Here is a 19,062-nt window from a genome sequence, read left to right as displayed (position 1 = left end):
TAAAATAAAAACTTTTTGCTGTATCTCAATACGTGTGACAATAATAAACCGACACCGATACCGATACCAATTAAAATGACTGCGGAGAATTGTCTTTCAAAACCATCTTGATATTTTCAACATCTGAGCACACATGACTAGTGAAGAGGAACGCCATAATGATTTTCTTTTGGTAGCTCGTAAATACCCTCTGTAAGTAGAGCACATGCTGGTTGGGGGGGGTGGGGGGTAGTCAAGGGGAAATAGTTTCCATCCTAAATGCTCCCCTTCACGAAATAAAATATTTCATAATTTCCAATGGGCAAAAGCAAGAAAATCCTCCTTTTCTCAGTGAGAACACAATGGGGGTTCCCCATCAGAGAGAATGGTGCCAATCTGCTGTGAATAAGATTCATTATACTGGGCTAGTTTTGGTTTTTGTGTTGATAATTTTTACTTATTTAATTTTCTGCTTTAGATGCTGTCCCCAAAGTATACGAGCAGTTGGATGGACCTCTACAAATCAGAACTTGGGAACCGCACAGTGGCGCAGCAGTAGAGTTGCCGTCTTACAGCGACAGAGACCCAGGTTCGATCCTGACTATTGGGGCTGTCTCTATGGGGTTTGGACAGTCTCCCCATGACCTGCGTGGGTTTTCTCAGGGTGGTCTGATTTCCTCGCACACTCCAAAGTAGTACAGGTTTGTAGGTCAATTGTCCCTAGTGTGTGTAGGATAGTGTGAGTTGCGGGGATCACTGGTCGGCATGGACTCCGTGGGACGAAGGGCCTGTTTCTGTATTCTATCTCTGAACTAAACTAAACTAAATTAAATGCAAGGGTTAAAACAGGCTTTTTAGCTAAAATAGACATGTTTGCTAACAGTTCCTATGTCGAGCAGGCAAACTCGCTTAATAACATTGTCACTTTAATTATGGCTATTGGCAGATCAATTTCCCTCCTGGGATAAATAAATCGTATTGCATCGTATAATTAAGTAGTTAGGAAAATAACTGGGATTACTTGAAGAACTAATAAATCATGAGGCTTTAGACTTCAGAGATGCAGTGTGGAAACAAGCCCTTCGGCCCACCGAGTCCCCACTGGCCAGCATTCACCCTGTACACTACCGCTATCCTACACACCAAGGACAATTTACAATTTTACCAAAGCCAATTAACCTACAAACCTGTACATTTATGAAGTGCAGGTGGAAACCAGAGCACCCGATGAAAACTCATGCAGTCACAGGCAGAATGTGCAAACTCCATACAGATAGCACCCATAGTCAGGATCGAAGCCAGGTCTCTGGCGCTGTAAGACGACAGCTCTACCGCTGCGCCACTGTGCCTCCCTAACGCCGTCAGATTATGCAGCCTCAGGGACATACAAGTTCTAAGACAAGGCAAACTTTAGAGTGATATGGGCCAAACGCAGGAAGGTGGGTGTAGCGAGATGGGGCATCTTGGTTGGCATGGGCAAGTAGGGCCGAAGGGCCTGTTTCCATAATGTATGACCACAGTTACTCAGCTAGGCTATGGGAGTCAAAAAGAACAATGGAAACCATTGACTGAGAGGATAATAATCTATTTTTTGAAGTTATAAAAAATGCTTTAAAAATATAACACAGTTGAGGGTTTTGCGTAAATGGTAAGGTTTACCCGTGTTCAACATAATCTTTATTAATAGCGGTGGCATTTCTGGACAGGGTAGGCTGACAAGGAACTTTCATTGCCAATCCAGATTGGTGTCTAGATTGGTGTAAGTGACATTTCATTCACATAGCATAAATAATGATAAATATCTAAGAAACTGCTGGAAATCTGAAATAAAAAAAATTAAAAATTGCTGGAAACAGTTAGCAAGTCAGGCCGCATCTACGGGAAGAGAAACGGTGCTAATATTTCGGGTCCAAGGTCCTTCCTCAGAACTGGGAAAGGCAAAAAAAATAATAATTGTTTTTTCTCTTTTCTGGTTCGGAAGCAAGGTGTTGATCTGAAACATTAACATTTTCCACAGGTACCACCTGACCTGCTGAGTGTTTCCAAAATGTTCTGTTTTTTATTTTGGAAATATATAGTTGGCTTCTCCTAACACTGGTTCTTGGGTTAACCCAACTCCTTATCAACTCTGTGTGGAGGTGGAGGTGGCCTGCTATAGGGACCTTGCCTTAATAATTTTGTCCATATGGATAAACTACAATCACGGGACGTTGACTATTGCCTTCACGGCATGAGGGTTTAAATCGTGTAAAATTACGTTGGAGACTTTTTTTTTCTGCTGTGTATCTCCTGTGGTTTCTGTTCTTTTATCAGGCTTCCTGTGTTTGAAGAGGATTGATTTCAGGAACAGTAGGGGCATGGAATGTGGGAGAGTTTAGTGGAGGGCCGTATCTAAACCATTTCAGGAACAAAAAAGGCATAGGTTAAGAGGTACAGAAATCATGATGGCTGAGATGATCACCAGCAGATGCCTGGTAAAACCCTGAATCACTCACCTCTCTGGGGAAAATGACTCCAAAACGCCCTCACACAACAGAAACTCTAAGTATCGGACATTCAAAACCAATATAACACTCATTCTCTTCAGAAATGAAACTAGAACCTAAAGCTGTTCATAGAGTGTTCATAGACATCTCTGGGCCTGTACTCGTTGGAGTTTAGAATGACGAGGGGAATGTCATTGAAACTTACACAATAGTGAAAAACCTGGATAGAGTGAATGTGGAGAGGATGTTTCCACTAGTAGGAAAGTCTAGGATCAGAGGGCACAGCCTCAGAATAAAAGGACGCACCTTCAGAAAGGAGATGAGGAGGACTTTCTTTACCCAGAGGATGATGAATCTGTGGAATTCATTGCCACAGACAGTTGTGGAGTTGTGTATTTTAATAGCGGAAATTGACAGCTTCTTGATTAGTAAGGGTGACAAAAGTTCCAGGGAGAAAGAAGGAGCATGGGGTTGAGTGGGGAAAGATAGATTAGCCACAGTTGAATGGCAGGGTAGACCTGATGGGTCAATTGGCCTAAATCTGCTCCTCTGACTTATGAACATGAACTTATAGAGCCATAGAATCATAAACACAGAAACAGGCCCCTCGGCCCAGCTTGCCAATGTTGACCAAGGTGCCCCATCAACACTATTCGCACCTGTCCACATTTGGCCCATATCCCTCTAAACCTTTCCCATCCATGTACCTGAAGGGGAGAGACAAAATATTTCCCAAAATTGCCGCAAGATGAACATTTCTACCAATTATTTTTTCCAATGAAGGAACAAAATGGGTCCTCAGTAAAGGTTTTAACCCATCAACCGTTGGAATTGGAGATCGTCAATACTTACAGATTCTGGTTTGAAGAATCAGATGCAGGGATACAAAGATATTTCATGTCCTGCCAAAGGAAAAGAAACACATTAATAGTGGAGAATTAATGATCCCAACCTCTTTGTCTGTCTTCCAAACGTATAGGAGGGGATTCATTGCTTAACCGAATACTAGGTAGTCTGAAGAATGGTCAACCCCAAACGTTGTCTACCTATTTCCGATAACGGACACTCCTCGACCCATTGAGATCCTCCAGAGGTTTATTTTCCATTGATTACATTGATAGGAATTATATGCCAGCAATGGACCCAGTCAGTGTGTTCCCCAGTAGGTTCAATTTGTCTTCCTTGTTGAATGCTCTTTTAGCATTGTGGTAGCTATCACTTCCTACGTCGTAAACGTGCCCCACCAAACCTGTGTTTGAAACCATCCGAGTATGCCACAAACACATCTGCAATCAGTCCATGAGCTGAGTGGGACTCCATCATTTGCAGAATTTCCTGTGCATGTATCATGTCAAAACATGAAAATACTACATCCAACATTATCGACATCCTGGAGGTTAGTACTGACCAGAAATCTAACTCAACCGGTACATAAACACTGTAGAAATACTGTATGACCAAGCTAAAAGGTGAGTGTCTTATTGTAAATAACTCCCTTCCTGATGTCCCGAAGCATTTTTCACCATCTTCACGGCACGTCAGAAGCAGTGTGTAGGAAGGAACTGCAGATGTTGGTTTATATCGAAGAAAGATACAAAATGCTGGAGTAACTCAGCGGGTTAGGCAGCGCCTCTGGAGAAAAGGAAGAGGTGACATTTCGGGTAGGGGTGGGGGTGCAAATGTAGGCCATTCGGCCCTTCGAGCCAAAAACCGCCACCTATATGATTTTGGCTGAGGAATCCAAGATCCCGCTGGTTTTCTCTCCGAAGATAGGTACAAAAAGCTGGAGCCACAAGGGGGTCAGGCACTCATCTTCTATAGAGAAGGAATGGGTGCCTTCATGTCAAGACCCTCTCAGGCTGAAGAGTTCTTCAGTCTGAAGACCTTTTCTCCAGACATGCTGCATCCCGGGGGCATGAACATCGAATTCTCCCAATTTTGTTAGTCCTTGCTGTCTCCTCCCCATCCTCAAAGGTGTCTCCTCCCATCCATCCTGGCTAAGCTGTTCCCTTTCTTGTCCCCACCCACCCCTGCCCCCGATCAGTTCCCTAAGGTTTTCGGCCCGAAACAATGCCTATTTCCTGCGCTCCATAGATGCTGCTGCCAACCCCTGAGTTTTCCAGCTTTTTTGTAACCTAAATAAAATCCCCCTCTGACCCGCTGAGTTCTCCAGCATTTTGTAAACCAAGTCGATATCCAGGAGCATTTTCAAAAGGTTATTGACCTAAATGACATCCCCTATAAGCCAGAATGGTGAACCATCTCTGACTAGGTCCCTGATTGAATAATGTCCGTCCCCCTGAGACTAGATTCACTCTGACCAAAACTGTCATTGCAAAATGTACCATCTGTGGTCTCACCAACCCTGTACTAACCTAGGCAGTCTAACACCATCTCTCAAAGTCCTATACTCACCACCTTTTGCAGAATGGCAGCAAGCTAACAACCATGTACCAGATCCCTTTCTGTGACACACACCTGCTGACCTGAAATGCCTACCTTCAATGACATCGTGTCTACCATCACAGAACTCTCTTCTGAGCCATCGATGCATCTCCCCCACAAGAATTGTCACAGTGACAGTTTGCAGCTAATAAAGCTGCTGCCTGTTTGTGCCAAACCCGGGTTCAACCTGACCTCGGTGCTGTCGGGTGGGGTTGAAATGTTCTCCCTGAAAACTGTGTGGGGTGACCCAAAAACCGAAGGGCCTATTCCCTTTGTATCTAATGCTGCAGATGCTGGTTTGAAACCGACCATAGGTACACATGCAAATTTATTTTAAATATACTATCAGCGCATTCAGTTTTCCCAGCATTCGCATCAAGAGAAGGTCCCTAACATTGTAGACACATTCATGTCAAGACCCTTCTTCAGACTGCAGAAGTCTTCTTCATTCAGCCCTTTTCTCCAGCACCGCCATTCAATATGATCATGGCTGAGTTACTCCAGCAGTTTTCCCGTACCTGCCTTCTCTCCATACCCACTGATCCCCTTAGCCACAAGGGCCACATCTAACTCCCTCTTAAATATAGCCAATGAACTGGCCTCAGCTACCCTCTGTGGCAGAGAGTTCCTCACCACTCTCTGTGTGAAAAAGTTGCCTGATCTCGGTTTTAAAGGATTTCCCCCTTATCCGCTGTGACCCCCTGTCCTGGACTAACATCGGGAACAATCTTCTGCACAGCCTGTCAACCCCTTAAAATTGTACCATCTTCTAAAATGCACCAACGGTTCAAACCTAAATTCTAGACCATCTCTCAAGTCCCAAGTCCACCCAGTCTTTCTTCATAAGACAGTCCTGACATCCCAGGACAATCAGTCTGGTGAACCAGTCTCTGCACCCCTCTATGACACACATAATGGCCTTCCTCAGATCTGGAGACCAAAACTGTATGCATTACTACATCATCGGTGTGGTCTCACCAAGAACCCTCTTCTGAGCCTGCAGTAGATACTCCCACACAAGAATTCTGTCACAGTGACAGCTAACATACCATGCACTAATACTGCTGCTGCACCTGTGCCAGCCTACCTTCAATGACTGGTGTACAATCCTGACCAGGTCTCGGTGCATCTGTCTATGTGCCACTATTGAGATGTTAGTCCCTGCTGACTCCCGTTTTTGCCACAAAAATGAATAACTTTTCACATGTATCCACATATCAACTGCATCTGCCAAACATTTGCCAACTCACCCAGCCTATCCAAGTCACCTTGCAGTCTCCTAGCATCCTCCTCACAGCTAACACTGCCCTCCAGCTTAGTGTCATCCGCAAACTTGGAGATATTGCCTTCAATTCCCTCATCCAGATCATTGTACCACTCTCTCACTCACACACAAGAGCAATTTACAGCAGCCCATTAACCCAGCGACCCACATATTGTGGGAGGAAACTAGAGCACCTGGATGAAACCTACATACTGTAGTCATAGGGAGAACTTTAGATTTAACATTTTAGAGACACAGTTCGAAAGCAGGCCCTCCAATCCACCACCGAGTCCACACCAGCCAGAGATCATCCTGTACACTAGCACTATCCTACAAACATGTACGCATTTGGCGTGTGGGAGAAAATCGGAGCACTCGGAGAAAACGCGGACACAGGGAGAACGTCCAAACTCCATACAGACAGGAGAATGCATTGTAAGGCAGCAGGTCTACCACTAGGCCACTGTGTCACTCCCGAGAACAGGGATACTCCACGAAGGCAGCACCAGAGCTCAGCATCAAAATCATGTCACTAGAGTTGTGAGCCACCATTTCTACCGACTGCACCATTGTGGGTCATTGTGTCATAGAGTCATACAACTTGGAAACAGGCCCTTCGGCCCAACTTGCCCACACTGACCAACATGTCCCATCTACACTTATCCCCACACTTAGCCCATATCCCTCTAAACCTGTCGTATCCATGTGCCTGTCAACATGTTTCTTAAATGTTGCGATAGTACCTGCCTCACCTACCTCCTACGGCAGCTCACTCCATACACCCACCACTCTTTGTGTAGAAAAGTTACCCCTCAGGTTCCTATTAAATCTTCCCCCCCCCCCCTCACCTTAAACCTATGTTATCTAGTTCTCAATTCCCCTTCTTTGGGCAAGAGACTCTGTGTGTTTATTTGATCTACTCCTCTCATAATTTTGTACACCTCTCTGTGATCACTCCCCATCCTCCTGTGCTCCAAGGAATGTAGTCCTAGCCTGCTCAACCACTCCCTACAGCTCAGGCCCTCGGGTCCTGGCTGCATCAAGGTTGAGGTCACCCTGCTAGGGAGTAGTCTCCTGAGTAAAAGTGGCAGGAATGATATCAAGTAATGCTGAAGGACATATTAGGGCCGGGTGGCTATGCAAATATTCCTTCTCCTTGTGGAATATCCGAGCAATCTGTAGCATGGCAGTGAACAGAGGAGTAACATGCAAGCATAGCATTGAGGTTTTAAGATGCACAGCATTGCAGGGAACAAGCTATGGAAAAGTAGATTGAAAAGTGACCGTAAAGCACATCAGGACAGACTGAGAGGAAGTGAGAAGTGCCTTATGGAAAAAAAAAAGTCATTTGTTTCTCTCGTTCTGCAGTCGTTATTCGCACTTTGGCAGTTGCGAGACATGACTTCAGGTCAATGCCAGTGAACAGCGCTCAGTCACAGAGTGCACAATCACTAAAGCCCACAGCACTCTTGCACAATGCTCTCCAGCTTGGCTTGTCCTGGCTTCTGGAGCCGTGTATCAGCTGCCTTCCTCCAGTGAACCTGGAAGAGTACCGTGTAGTGTAGTGTAGTGTAGTGTAGTGTAGTGTAGTGTAGTGTAGTGTAGTGTAATGTAGCTCCTTAGGCTAGTTTGGACCATGCACCAGTTGCCAAAGAAGGTCATGTTCGGAGAACATTCTTGAAATCAGAAAAAAGAGTGGCTGCTCCTTCCATGTCACAGAAAGATGCATCCATTGTGATTTAGGCCACTGGATATACTTGTATCTCCTAATTGACAACAGGTCACCTGTATTGGTGATAGGACACCTGTGTTGGCAACAGCTTGCTTGAGTTGGTGGTAGATCACCTGGGTTGGCAATGGGTCGACTGCGTTGGAGACAAGTTGCCAGCTTCAGTTTAGAGATACAGCATAGAAACAGGCCCTTCAGCCCACCAAGTACTTGCCGACCATCAAAAACCCAAACACTAGTTATCCCACTTTCGCATCCCATACACTGGGGCAATTTACAGAAGCCAATTAGCCTACAAACGTGCACGCCTTTGGAGTGCGGGAGGAAACCGGAGCACCCGGAGAAAGTCCACGCAGTCACAGGGAGAATGCACAAACTCCACAAAGACAAGGCCCAAGGTCAGGATTGAACAGGAGTGCTGTGAGGTAGCAGCTCTACCGCTGCACCACTGTGCAGCCACACCTCCAGTTGGTGACAGGTTGCCTGCATTAGTAAAACATGCCTATGTTGATGATGAATAGTGTGCCACTCAATGCCCCTCGCAATACCTATAATTTATTTCAGTTTGCTGACCAAATTTTTTCACAAGAGCAAATAAAAACACTAGAAATACTCAGTAGGTCAGGCCGTCAGGAAGAGAAACAGATCGAATGTTTCAGGATAAAGACTCGTTGTCAGAACTTCATCTATTCTGATGAAGAGTATTCAACTAGAAAAGCCCACCCTTCATCTCTTTCCACAGACACACCATGAACTGCTGAGTATTTCTGCTTTTATTTTAGATTCCCAGCATCTACATTTATTTTTTACCTTACATTTGATTTTGTCAAGATGTGGTCCTTTGTTAATTAGAAATTATGGCATAAATCCATCAATATGAACTCATAAGTTCAGAAAGGTGAGGGGAGACCTCATTGAAACTTACCGAATAATTAAATGCCTGGATACAGTCAACACGGAGAGGATGTTTCTGCAAGTGGGACAGTCTAGGACTAAAGGGCACAGTCAGAATACCTTTAGAAATGAGATGAGGAGGAATTTCTTGAATCAGAGGGTGGTGAATCTGCGGAATTCATTGTTGCAGATGGCTGCGGAGGTCAAGTCAATTGATATTTTTAAGGCAGAGATTGTTAAGACTTGATTAGTACAGGTTTCAGGGGTTATGGGGAGAAGGCAAGAGAATTGGGTTGATGGTGAAAGATAGATCAGCCATGATTGAATGCTGAGTAAACTTGATGGGCCGAATGGCTTAATTCTGCTCCTAGAACTCGATCTCAACGTGTGAGATATTGGAATATGAATCTCTCGGAGTAAAGGGACTGTAAGGAATATTGAATTATAAGACATGGTGTGGATACCCTCTAGTGGGAATATTGGAGTGTAAATCCCTCATTTTGGACTCCCCTTGTGAAGTATTGAAGTACAAATCTCGTGTTGTGGATTTTTTTTGCATCGAATAACAGTGTTTAAATCTCTCAGGGTGCTTTCTCATAATACCAGCAGATAAAAATCACCATTACCTGTTCAATTAATGTCTTTCTTCTAATTGCCCTGTACAAATGGCAGCTCACTTATCATCCTCTGATCCTTTTATAGAATTGCTTAAGACACTAGAGGTGTACATCTACAGAGGGACAATTACAGTGTGTGCATAAAGTAAGGCAATGAAGGCATTTGTATACATTGAGCCACTGACGATCTGCAAGTACAATAGAATATTAAGGAAATGCATGTACAATAGGAAGCTGTGCATTTACATGTACAGTGGTGTACAGATGATGCATACGCACAAGGGGCATTGGAAGCTTACGTATACAATGGGACACTGAAGAGCTTTAATGGTCACATTACATGTTTACACATTGAGAGCTGGGAGACCAGAAGAGTCTGAGAAGTTTTCGCGGTGGTGCAGCAAAATGCAACAGAGGGTAGAACAGGGAAAATGAGAGAGGTGTTTTGCTCATGATTCCACCATCTGAGGTATGTCTCCATTTTACTGCTCCTCTGCAGCATCTCCTTAAAGTATACCTACTTTGGAGAAGATGGTGGAAGGTTGCTTTTCAAGATTCAAGATAGATTTAATTGTCACGTGTGCCTGATGGCACAGTGAAATGAATTTCCATACAGCCAAACAATAAAAATCAACAGGACACAACACACTATAGGGTTTGACATAAAACATCCCCACACAGCAGAATCAAAGTTCCCCACTGTGTGGGAAGGCACCAAAGTCAGTCTTCTTCCTCCACTATTCCCCGTGGTCAGGGCCTCCCCAAGCCCTCCGCAGTTGCCGCTACGGGCGGCCCGATGTTCAGGACCGCACGCCGGGGTGTTCAGACTGGAGGCCTGTGACTAGTAGTGTGCCTCAGGGTTCGGTGCTGGGCCCCATTGGTGTTTGTCATCTATATCAATTATTTGGATTACAATGTACATGGCATGATTAGCAAGTCTGCAGATGACACAAAAGTAGGTGGTAACGTAAATAGTTGTCAAAAATTGCAGCAGGATTTTGATCGGTTGGGCTGATTATTCATTTAATTATTCAGTTGATGCAATTTAATAGAGAAATGTGACATTTTGGAAAGATTACATTGGGCAGGACCTACCCTGTAGGGCTCTGGGGAGTGATGTAGAGCAGAGGGATCTAGGAGTGCGGGTACAAAGTTCGTCGAAAGTGGAACCACAGGTAGATAGGGTGGTCAAAAAGGCTTTTGGCACATTGGCCTTCACATCAATCAGCGTATTGAGTATAGAAGTTGGGAGATCATGTTGCAGTTATACAGTATAAGACGTTGGTGAGGCTGTATTTAGAATATTGTGTTCAGTTCTGGGCACCATGTTACAGGAAAGATGCTGTAAAGCTGGAAAGGGTGCTGAGAAGATTTACGAGGATGTGGCCAGAACTCGAGGGCCTGACCTACAGTGGGAGGTTGAGCAGGATAGCACTGTGTTCCTTGAAGCCCAGGAGGATGAGGGGTGATCTTATAGAGGTGTTCAAAATTATAAGAGGAATAGATCAGGTAGGCGTACAAACTCTCTTGCCCAGAGTAGGGGAATCGAGAACCACAGGACATAGGTTTAAAGTGAGGCATAACAGATTTGATTAGAACCTGAGGGGTAACTTTTTCACACAAAAAGGGTGCTGGGAGGAGGTAGTTGAGATGTACTATCGTAACGTTTAAGAAAAATTTAGACAGGTACAGGTAGGTATAGGGCAGGTTTAAAGGGATATGTCCCAAACCAGGCAGGTGGGACAGGTGTAGATGAGGCATGTTGGTCGATGTGGGCAAGTTGGGCCGATCGGCATGCTGTATGACTCTATGACTCTCTCTGACAGGAGCTCTGCAAGACCCTTTCTCACTGCTCCCCCTCTGTGCTTCTTGCTGCTCTTGTGTTGATCGATCAAGTTCTGACCCAGACCCAGGCTTTGTCCCGCCCTCCACCTCTCTTTTCCAGTTTTCTCCCCCCTACTCCAATCTGAGGAAGTATCCCGACCCGAAACATCATCTGTCCATTGTCCCTGCAGATGCTGCCCGACACCCTCCATCGCTTTGTGTTTCCAGCCTCTGCTGTTTCATGTGTCTGCATAAAAAGCTTGGAGCAGCTCCCCCTAGTGCGGCAGCACCTGTCAAATGACAAACACCCTCAGGAGAAGATGGGGGAGTGGGGAGTTGTTTCTGGATGGAGAGGGAGTAAACAGTGGACTGGGTTTTTTTTGTTTTTTTTAATACTTCTGGAAAAGCGAAGTCACAAGCAGCTTCCTGATCTAATCTGACTTGAGGAAATACAACAGACTCCCAGCCTGAAGAAGGGTATCGACACAAAACGTCACCCATTCCTTTTCTCTAGAGATGCTGCCTGAACTGCTGAGTTACTCCAGCAATCTGTTTCTATCATGAGGAAATACAATCCAGGTGTGCAAGTGTCAGCTTCCAAACTAAAGAAAAATGTTCAATTGGGCTAGCCAGTGCGGTATGGCCAAGTGCAGCCGAGTTATTGTGTATACGATTCAGGCAGGGCCACAGACTGGTAAAGGAATTCACTTCTGTAATGGGTCAATCCAGGGATGTGGCTGCAGAAAGGGGATCCTATGTAAAGATTGAGTACCAAAACGGGAAAAACTAGCCGCTCCTACCCAGAGAAAGGGACCCCAGTGGGAAAAGATAGATTATATCCCCTGCATTCCAAGCACCCGGCCTTCCAAGCACCCGGGGTGGCGACTGCGGGTGCTCGGAAGGCCCCGTCCACGGATGAACACGGAGGGGAGGCTGGCTGGACTATGGTGCCGTCCTCACCTGGGTGCCATTTATGTTATGTTGTGTCGTGGACTTCTGTATTTGTGCTTTTTTTTTAATTTTAATTCAATTTCAATTTTATTTTTAATATGTTTTATTATTTATTTATTATTTATTTATGATTTTGTATTTTTTATAATTTCTTTGTGATTTTTTTTAATGATACTGCCTGTAAGGAAAATTCATTTCGTTGTCTCAAATTGAGACAATGACAATAAATTTGAATACAATACAATACAATACTGCATGGGAAGATCGGGAATTTTCAAAACTGCCTGAATGGGGCATCGCAAGGAGTTCGGACAAGTGGGAGTGCCGGCTTACAGCGTCCACTGTGTGTTGGTGCGGTGGAAGCATCAGACGCAGCAGGATCCAAACAGCGTTTGTACACATCCCCACCCCTCGCCTCAGTCATTCTGTTAATGTTCTGCCTCATTTAGCATCAATGTCACTGCTCTCTCCACCACCCATGCATTCCCTCACCTGCAGCTGACTTTGTTGGCACCAGGGCATAATCAGGGCAACACTGACTCCAATTCATAAGTGTCGGAGCAGCATTAGGCCATTCGGCCCATCAAGTCTGCTTCACCATTCAATCATGCCTGATCTATCTTTCCCTCTCAAACTCATTCTCCTGCCTTCTCCCCCATAACCCCTGACACCCTTTATAATCAAGAATCTGTCAATCTCCTCCTTCAAAATATCCATTGATTTGGCCGGTCTGTGGCAAACAATTCCATGGAGTCACTACCCACTGATTAAAGAAATTCCCCCTCATCTCCTCTCTAAAGGTACATCCTTTTTATTCTCAGGCTATGGCCTCTTGTCCTAGACTCTCCCACTAGTGGAAACATCCTCTCCGGGCCTTTCAAAACAAGACAGCTGCAAAAGTTCACAGTGCTGGTGTAACTCAGCAGGTTGTGGTTCATCAGTGTTCTCCAGAAACTCAGGCATAGTGTGGCACGCAACAAAAGCTTTTCATTGTACCTCGGTACACGCAACATTAACTAGACAAAACTAAATGTGACCACACTGACCCCTACAACAAAGAGATGGTACTGCAGTTGATTACTGTGGGGTCAACATGAATGAGCCAGACTTTGGTACCGTGGGGCACTTCAGCCTCTGTGGAGGCTTACCCAGAAGTTTTTGAATATTTATTTACACTTCCCTTTCAGTTTTAGGTCATGTACACTATTAGAAAGCAGCAATATCCTGATTGTTGCGCTGACATCAGTATTGATCCAAAGAGGGCAGGTGCAGGAAAAGCAATCATATGGTCCAGCTAACTCACCTGGTTCCACTCTAAACATTGCCTCCCTCCACCCACACCATCCCATGCCTGCACAATGCACCATCTGCAAGAACCACTGCATTTTCTTCCCGTCAGCATCTCTCAGACCCACAGCTGAAAGAGATAAAAAGGCAAGACACAAACTATTGTGACCTGTCTGTTCTCCTGCAAGTTACACTGTTAATGGATAGGTGATACCGTGGTACAGCGATAGAGCTGCTGCCTCCACAGCTGCTGCCTCCACAGCTGCTGCCTCCACAGCTGCTGCCTCCACAGCTGCTGCCTCCACAGCTGCTGCCAGAGACCCTGGTTCAACCCTGACCCTGGGTGCTGTCTGGGTGGAGTTTGCACATTCTCCTTATGACTGTGCAGGTTTCTTCCCACATCCCAAAGAAGCGCATGTTGTAGGTTAATTGGCCACTGTGAATTGCCCCTAGTGGAGGCAAAAGTGAGATAACATAAAGCTAGTGTGAACTAGATGGGCTGTATGAACTTGGTGTGCCGGAGGGCTTGTTCCCATGGATTTTTAAACTAAAGACATTACACAGGCAAAGAAACATAATCTAATTTTAACTGCCACATCTAAGATAGACACATCTAAGATAAGACCCACTCATCTAAGATGGACACAAAATGTTGGAGTAACTCAGCGGGTCAGGCAGAAAAGGAATAGGTGACGTTTCGGGTCGACACCATCTTCCGAGATGCCGCCTGACACTCTGCAGTTCCTTCCTACATATTAACTCATCTGGTCTCGAATAACGAAGATATTCCTTTGGATCTACTCATCCCTCCCCCACCTCCTCTGTTACTGAAACGTTACTGCTCCCTTTCCCTATTAACTGACCACTGAGCTGACAAAACCGTGATCTCTAGAATTCACTCATTTCCTCCAAAGTCCCCCATCTCTTTAAGCCACCTTGTAAAAAAAACTACCTGTTTGAACAAATTACCTCTCACACTTTAGGTTACCAGATAATGATCTGGACAATATTGCAATTTGGGTCATACCAGAAGCAAAGCCAATTTTCCTGATCATGCAGAGCCTTAATCTGCGGGGAGAATATTTGTAATTAGAGAGCTTACACTTTCATTATGCATGTTACATCTTAGAAGAATCAGATCGATCTGCTAACTGGAAAGAACCGAGGTGAATGCATATGTGGCTAACCACTGCCATCTGCTGTTTAAATGCAGGAATTTATTGGCCAAACCTGGAGACATTTAGTTTATTTAAAAAGATAAAGCACTTGAGTAACTCACAGATAGACACAAAAAGCTGGAGTAACTCAGTGGATCAGACAGCATCTTTGGAAAAAAGGAATAGGCGAAGTTTCGGGTTGAGACTCTTCTTCAGTCTGAAGAAGTCCTATCACATATCCATGTTCCCTAGGAATGTGATCTTCGGCCGCCGGCCTGCGGCCTACACCAACTAAAAGCCGCGGTCTCCGGTGGGGAGGAGCCGACTCTGGACTTACCTGGACTTGTACCTTGTCCTTTACCATCTGGACGCCCGCAGCAACGGCTGCGGAGGGTTGAAGTCCCGACCACGGGGGGAAATGGAGGAGGACTGGCCAAATTGTGTGCCTTCCACCACAGTGATGAATGCTGTGGTGGATGTTTATGTTAAAAATTTATTGTGTTTTTGTGTGTGCCCTTTATCATTGTATCGCTGCTGACGTATCATTTCACTTGCACTTTTTGTGCAATGTGACAAATAAACCGTTGTATTGTATTGTATTGTATTCTGTCTGACCCACTGAGTTACTCCAGCTTTCTGTGTCTATCTTTGGTTTAAACCAGCATCTGCAGTTCCTTCCTACACATACTTGAGCAACTCAGCGGGTCAGGCAGCATCTCTGGAGCACATGACATTTCGGGTCGGGACCCTTGCACAGAAACTATGCATTACTTCTATGCAGAGAATTTTTATGAAACGTGAAAAACTGACTTGTTGAGTCCTGATGGAGGTTGCTTCTTGTAATTTCTAACAGACCAGACTTGACTATTGTTCCACCAACAATTGACTATTCTGTGACGGACTATCAATATTTCTCCACATAATTGCCAACACATTCCTAAAGTCCAAGGAAATATATATATATAAGCTTAAAGTGGTGGGAGCTGGAATTTCGCGACAGCTCTCTGGACACTGACTTCACTAAGGGAATGCTGCAATTATCAAGGATGCCTTTGATAACAGTCGAAAAGCACCAAGCAGATGTTCAGTTTAGTTTAGTTTATTGTCATGTGTACAGTGAAAAGCTCTTTTGTTGCATGCTATCCATGATAACCGATATAGCAGAGGCCACATCGAGAATGTCAAATGCAATAGAGGAGGGTGGAGGAGATGCAGGTGGATTGCTGTCTCACCGGGAAGGGCCGTTTAGGTCTCCCAACCATAGTGCGGGAGGATGTGTAGGAGTCAAGTGTTGCATCTCCCGCAGTTGCTGGGGAAAGTGCCAGAGGATGGCGAGGGATGTTTAGCGAGGGATGAATAAACGGGAGTCACAGAGGGAGTGGTTCTCTTACAAAACAGAAAGCGGTGGGGAGGGGAAGGGGTATCACGTTATAGGCCAATTCTAGATTGCTTTGTTTAGTTTAGAGATATAGCGTGGAAACAGGCTCTTCGGCGTACTGAGTTCGCGCCGATCAGCGATCACCCATTCGCTAGTTCTATCCTACATGCTAGGGACAATTTATAAAGCCAAATAACCTACAAACCTGCATGTCTTTGGAATGTGGGAGGAAACCGGAGCACCCGGAGAAACCCCACATGGTCACAGGAAAAAGGTACAAACTACATCCAGACAGCACCTGGACTAAGGATCAAACCCGGGTCTCTGGTGCTGTAAGGTAGCAACTCTACCGTTGCACCACCGGGCCGATGGTGGAACTTAACAGAAGTCAGTTATTGTCAATGGCAAAATTCCTCAGTGTGGTGAAACTGGTTTAGGTTGGATATTAACATTAATTTGCAAACAAAACCTGCAGTCAATACAGTTGATAGAATTTCCCCAATTTTCAATTATAAATGAGACTCGTTTAACTCCTTCACAATGCGCTACAGAAATGGGAAAACCGCAGTCAGCCTAAACCTAAGACTCAAACACATCTACCCCTTCCCATAAATGTCGACATAGCAACGTAACTTCAATTCCATTTATGAATACCCTGACATATCACCTTACCACCTCATCATTACCCAACCCTGAACCCAGAACATTAATCATCTGCACTTCAGTACATCTATAATCAATTTCTTTCTCCCTCCTGTGCCCACACATATGTCTTTATTTCAGTTTTTCTGCGGTATCACAAAACACTCCACAGATTCAGTATATTTTTTAAATCAAACCAACTTTCCATTTGAAGGCATTTCATGTTGAGGCAAGTTTCCAATTTAAAAATAAAGCAAAATTTTGCCAACACTAGCAAACCATTTTTTTTTTAAAATAAATTAATCGACATTAATAACCCCTTTGAGGAGTTGGTGGACCCAGTAATACAAGGACGCTGTTTTGAAGTAAGAAAGGTTCTGCCTAAATCTCTTGCACTGACCATTAGTCTGTGCATGTGGCTCCTGAGAGACTGGATTCTTCATCCATGGCATTACTGGAGGTAACGTTTTCAAGAGAGACTGATCAGGGGCTCTACTCAGGATGATATATTGAGAATGTAGATATTGAGAAGGTAGATATATTGAGAAGGTAGATAAATGTTTTCAAAGATCAGGGAATTTAAGGTTTTGAGGAAATGGTACTGGAGTGAAGGACGGATGGTATGGTGGCGCAGTAGTAGAGTTGCTGCCTTATAGCGCCAGTGATCCGCATTCGATCCTGACTGTACGGAGTTTGCATGTTCTCCCCGTGACCACATGGATTATCTTTGGGTGCTCCAGTTTCCACCAACATCCCAAAGGCAGCTGGTTTCTAGGTTCATTGGCTTCTGCAAATTGTTCCTTGCGCGTAGGATAGAACCAGTGTACGGGTGATCGCTGGTCGGCGTGGACTCAGTCGGCTGAAAGACCCGTTTCCATGCCGTATCGCTAAACTAAACTTAAGGCAGAAGGCATGTCAGTCATGTTTATGTTGAGTGGCAGGACAGGCTTGGGGGATGTGAGTAGCTTATTTCTGCTCAGCACTTGTTATCGACAAAATATTGTCAATACATATATCGTTACTTACTGTTGGCATCTATGATGGTCTTGCATGTTGCTTAAAGGCCCGACCGCCTAATTTAATTAATAACTATTCTTTTTTTAACTTCAGTAATCTGTTCGCGATACTGAAAAAAAACATTTTTAATTGAAAATCTTTTTTTTTTACTTTTTGGCGTGCCAGTAAGCCATTCACAAAGAAAGCACTGCTCCTGTTCCCTTGTCTGTTCTGTTCTTACAGCTATCAAAAGCAGAAACTTGGACCATTATGTTCATAACACAAAAAGGCCAAATGTTCACATTTAAATTTATGCTACTTTAACGAGTGGGTACCTCCAGATACCTCATTTCCACATACAAATGGCAACTTTCAATCAATAACAATGAGTTCCTCGGGTCAAAATTAAATCCAAGACAAAGTGAGTGCTTAGTTGGAGCATAAACAATGTAGAACAGGAGAATGTGAAAGGGAAAGAGGAGAGGGGACGAGTGGGGAAAGTGAAGAGAACAAAAAAAGGTGGAAGAAGCTAGGAGAGAGAGAGGAGAACAAAGAAATTGATGAGAGAGAAAGGAGAAAGGTGAAAGAGCAGAGGAAAATAACTAAAGGCAGAGTGAATGAGAGAGGAGGAGAGGGGGGAGAAAGGGGTGGGGGTGAGCAAAAAGCAATGGGGAGGTGCATGAGGAGAGCAGGAGATGGAGAGTGGGCGAGAGGAAAGAGTGAGGAGAGGAAAGAGGGGGAGAGGCAGGAAGGAGGAGAGAGTGGAGAACGGGTGAGGTACATAGGAGGGGAGGGAATCCAGGGGGCAAAGTTTGGAAAGGGCAGAGCGGGGAAAACACAAGAGGGATAGTGGAAGAGGCGGAGATACAAGAGGAATGAGTACGAGTGGAGAGAGAGTGAGCGAGGGGGTAAACGAGAAGTGTGAATGAAGGGGGGGGGAAGAAGGAGAGGGAGAGGGAGAGGGAGAGGGAGAGGGAGAGGGAGAGGGAGAGGAAAAGAAAGAGCACAAGAATTAGTTTTGAAACAGAAGTAGGCCATTTAGCCCATCAAATCCATGCCAGCTCCCCGCAGTTCTCAGGAGAGAGGGCATGAGTGAGAGAGAGGGGGTTGAGAGGAGTGAAGTGGATTGGATAAAGAGAAAACGACAAGTGGGGAAAGAGTGCGTTTTAGCAAAGAGAAGTTGGGGAGAGAGGGGGGAGATTGTGGTACAATTGGAGAGTGGCAGAGAGAGGGGAAATATGAAGATGGGTTTAAATGGGAAGGGCAAAGAAAGAGATGGGGTGGAGAGGCAATGAGGCAGCAGAGAGGAGAGTGGGTAGAACACAGAAATGAGGGTTGCAACAGGAAAGAGAACAGCGGGGAAGTGTGAGAGAGGAGTGATACAGAGGGACAAGGAGAGATGGAGAGGGTTCG

General features: G+C 44.9%; 1 protein-coding gene across 1 annotated transcript in view; it reads right to left on the bottom strand.

Annotated features, from left to right (window-relative positions):
* The window catches only part of dusp22a (dual specificity phosphatase 22a), an 82,092-nt gene that overhangs the window by 36,320 nt on the left and 26,710 nt on the right, over nt 1-19,062 (bottom strand). Inside the window, exon 5 of the mRNA XM_055648883.1 lies at nt 3,318-3,367. Within this exon, the coding sequence (XP_055504858.1) occupies nt 3,318-3,367 (50 nt within the window). The remainder of the gene's footprint in view (nt 1-3,317; nt 3,368-19,062) is intronic.

Source organism: Leucoraja erinacea, chromosome 17 (genome assembly GCF_028641065.1).
Source record: "Leucoraja erinacea ecotype New England chromosome 17, Leri_hhj_1, whole genome shotgun sequence".
NCBI classification, from domain to species: domain Eukaryota; kingdom Metazoa; phylum Chordata; class Chondrichthyes; order Rajiformes; family Rajidae; genus Leucoraja; species Leucoraja erinaceus.
Note: the sequence above shows the minus strand (reverse complement) of the source record. Positions and strands in the feature narration are given on the sequence as shown.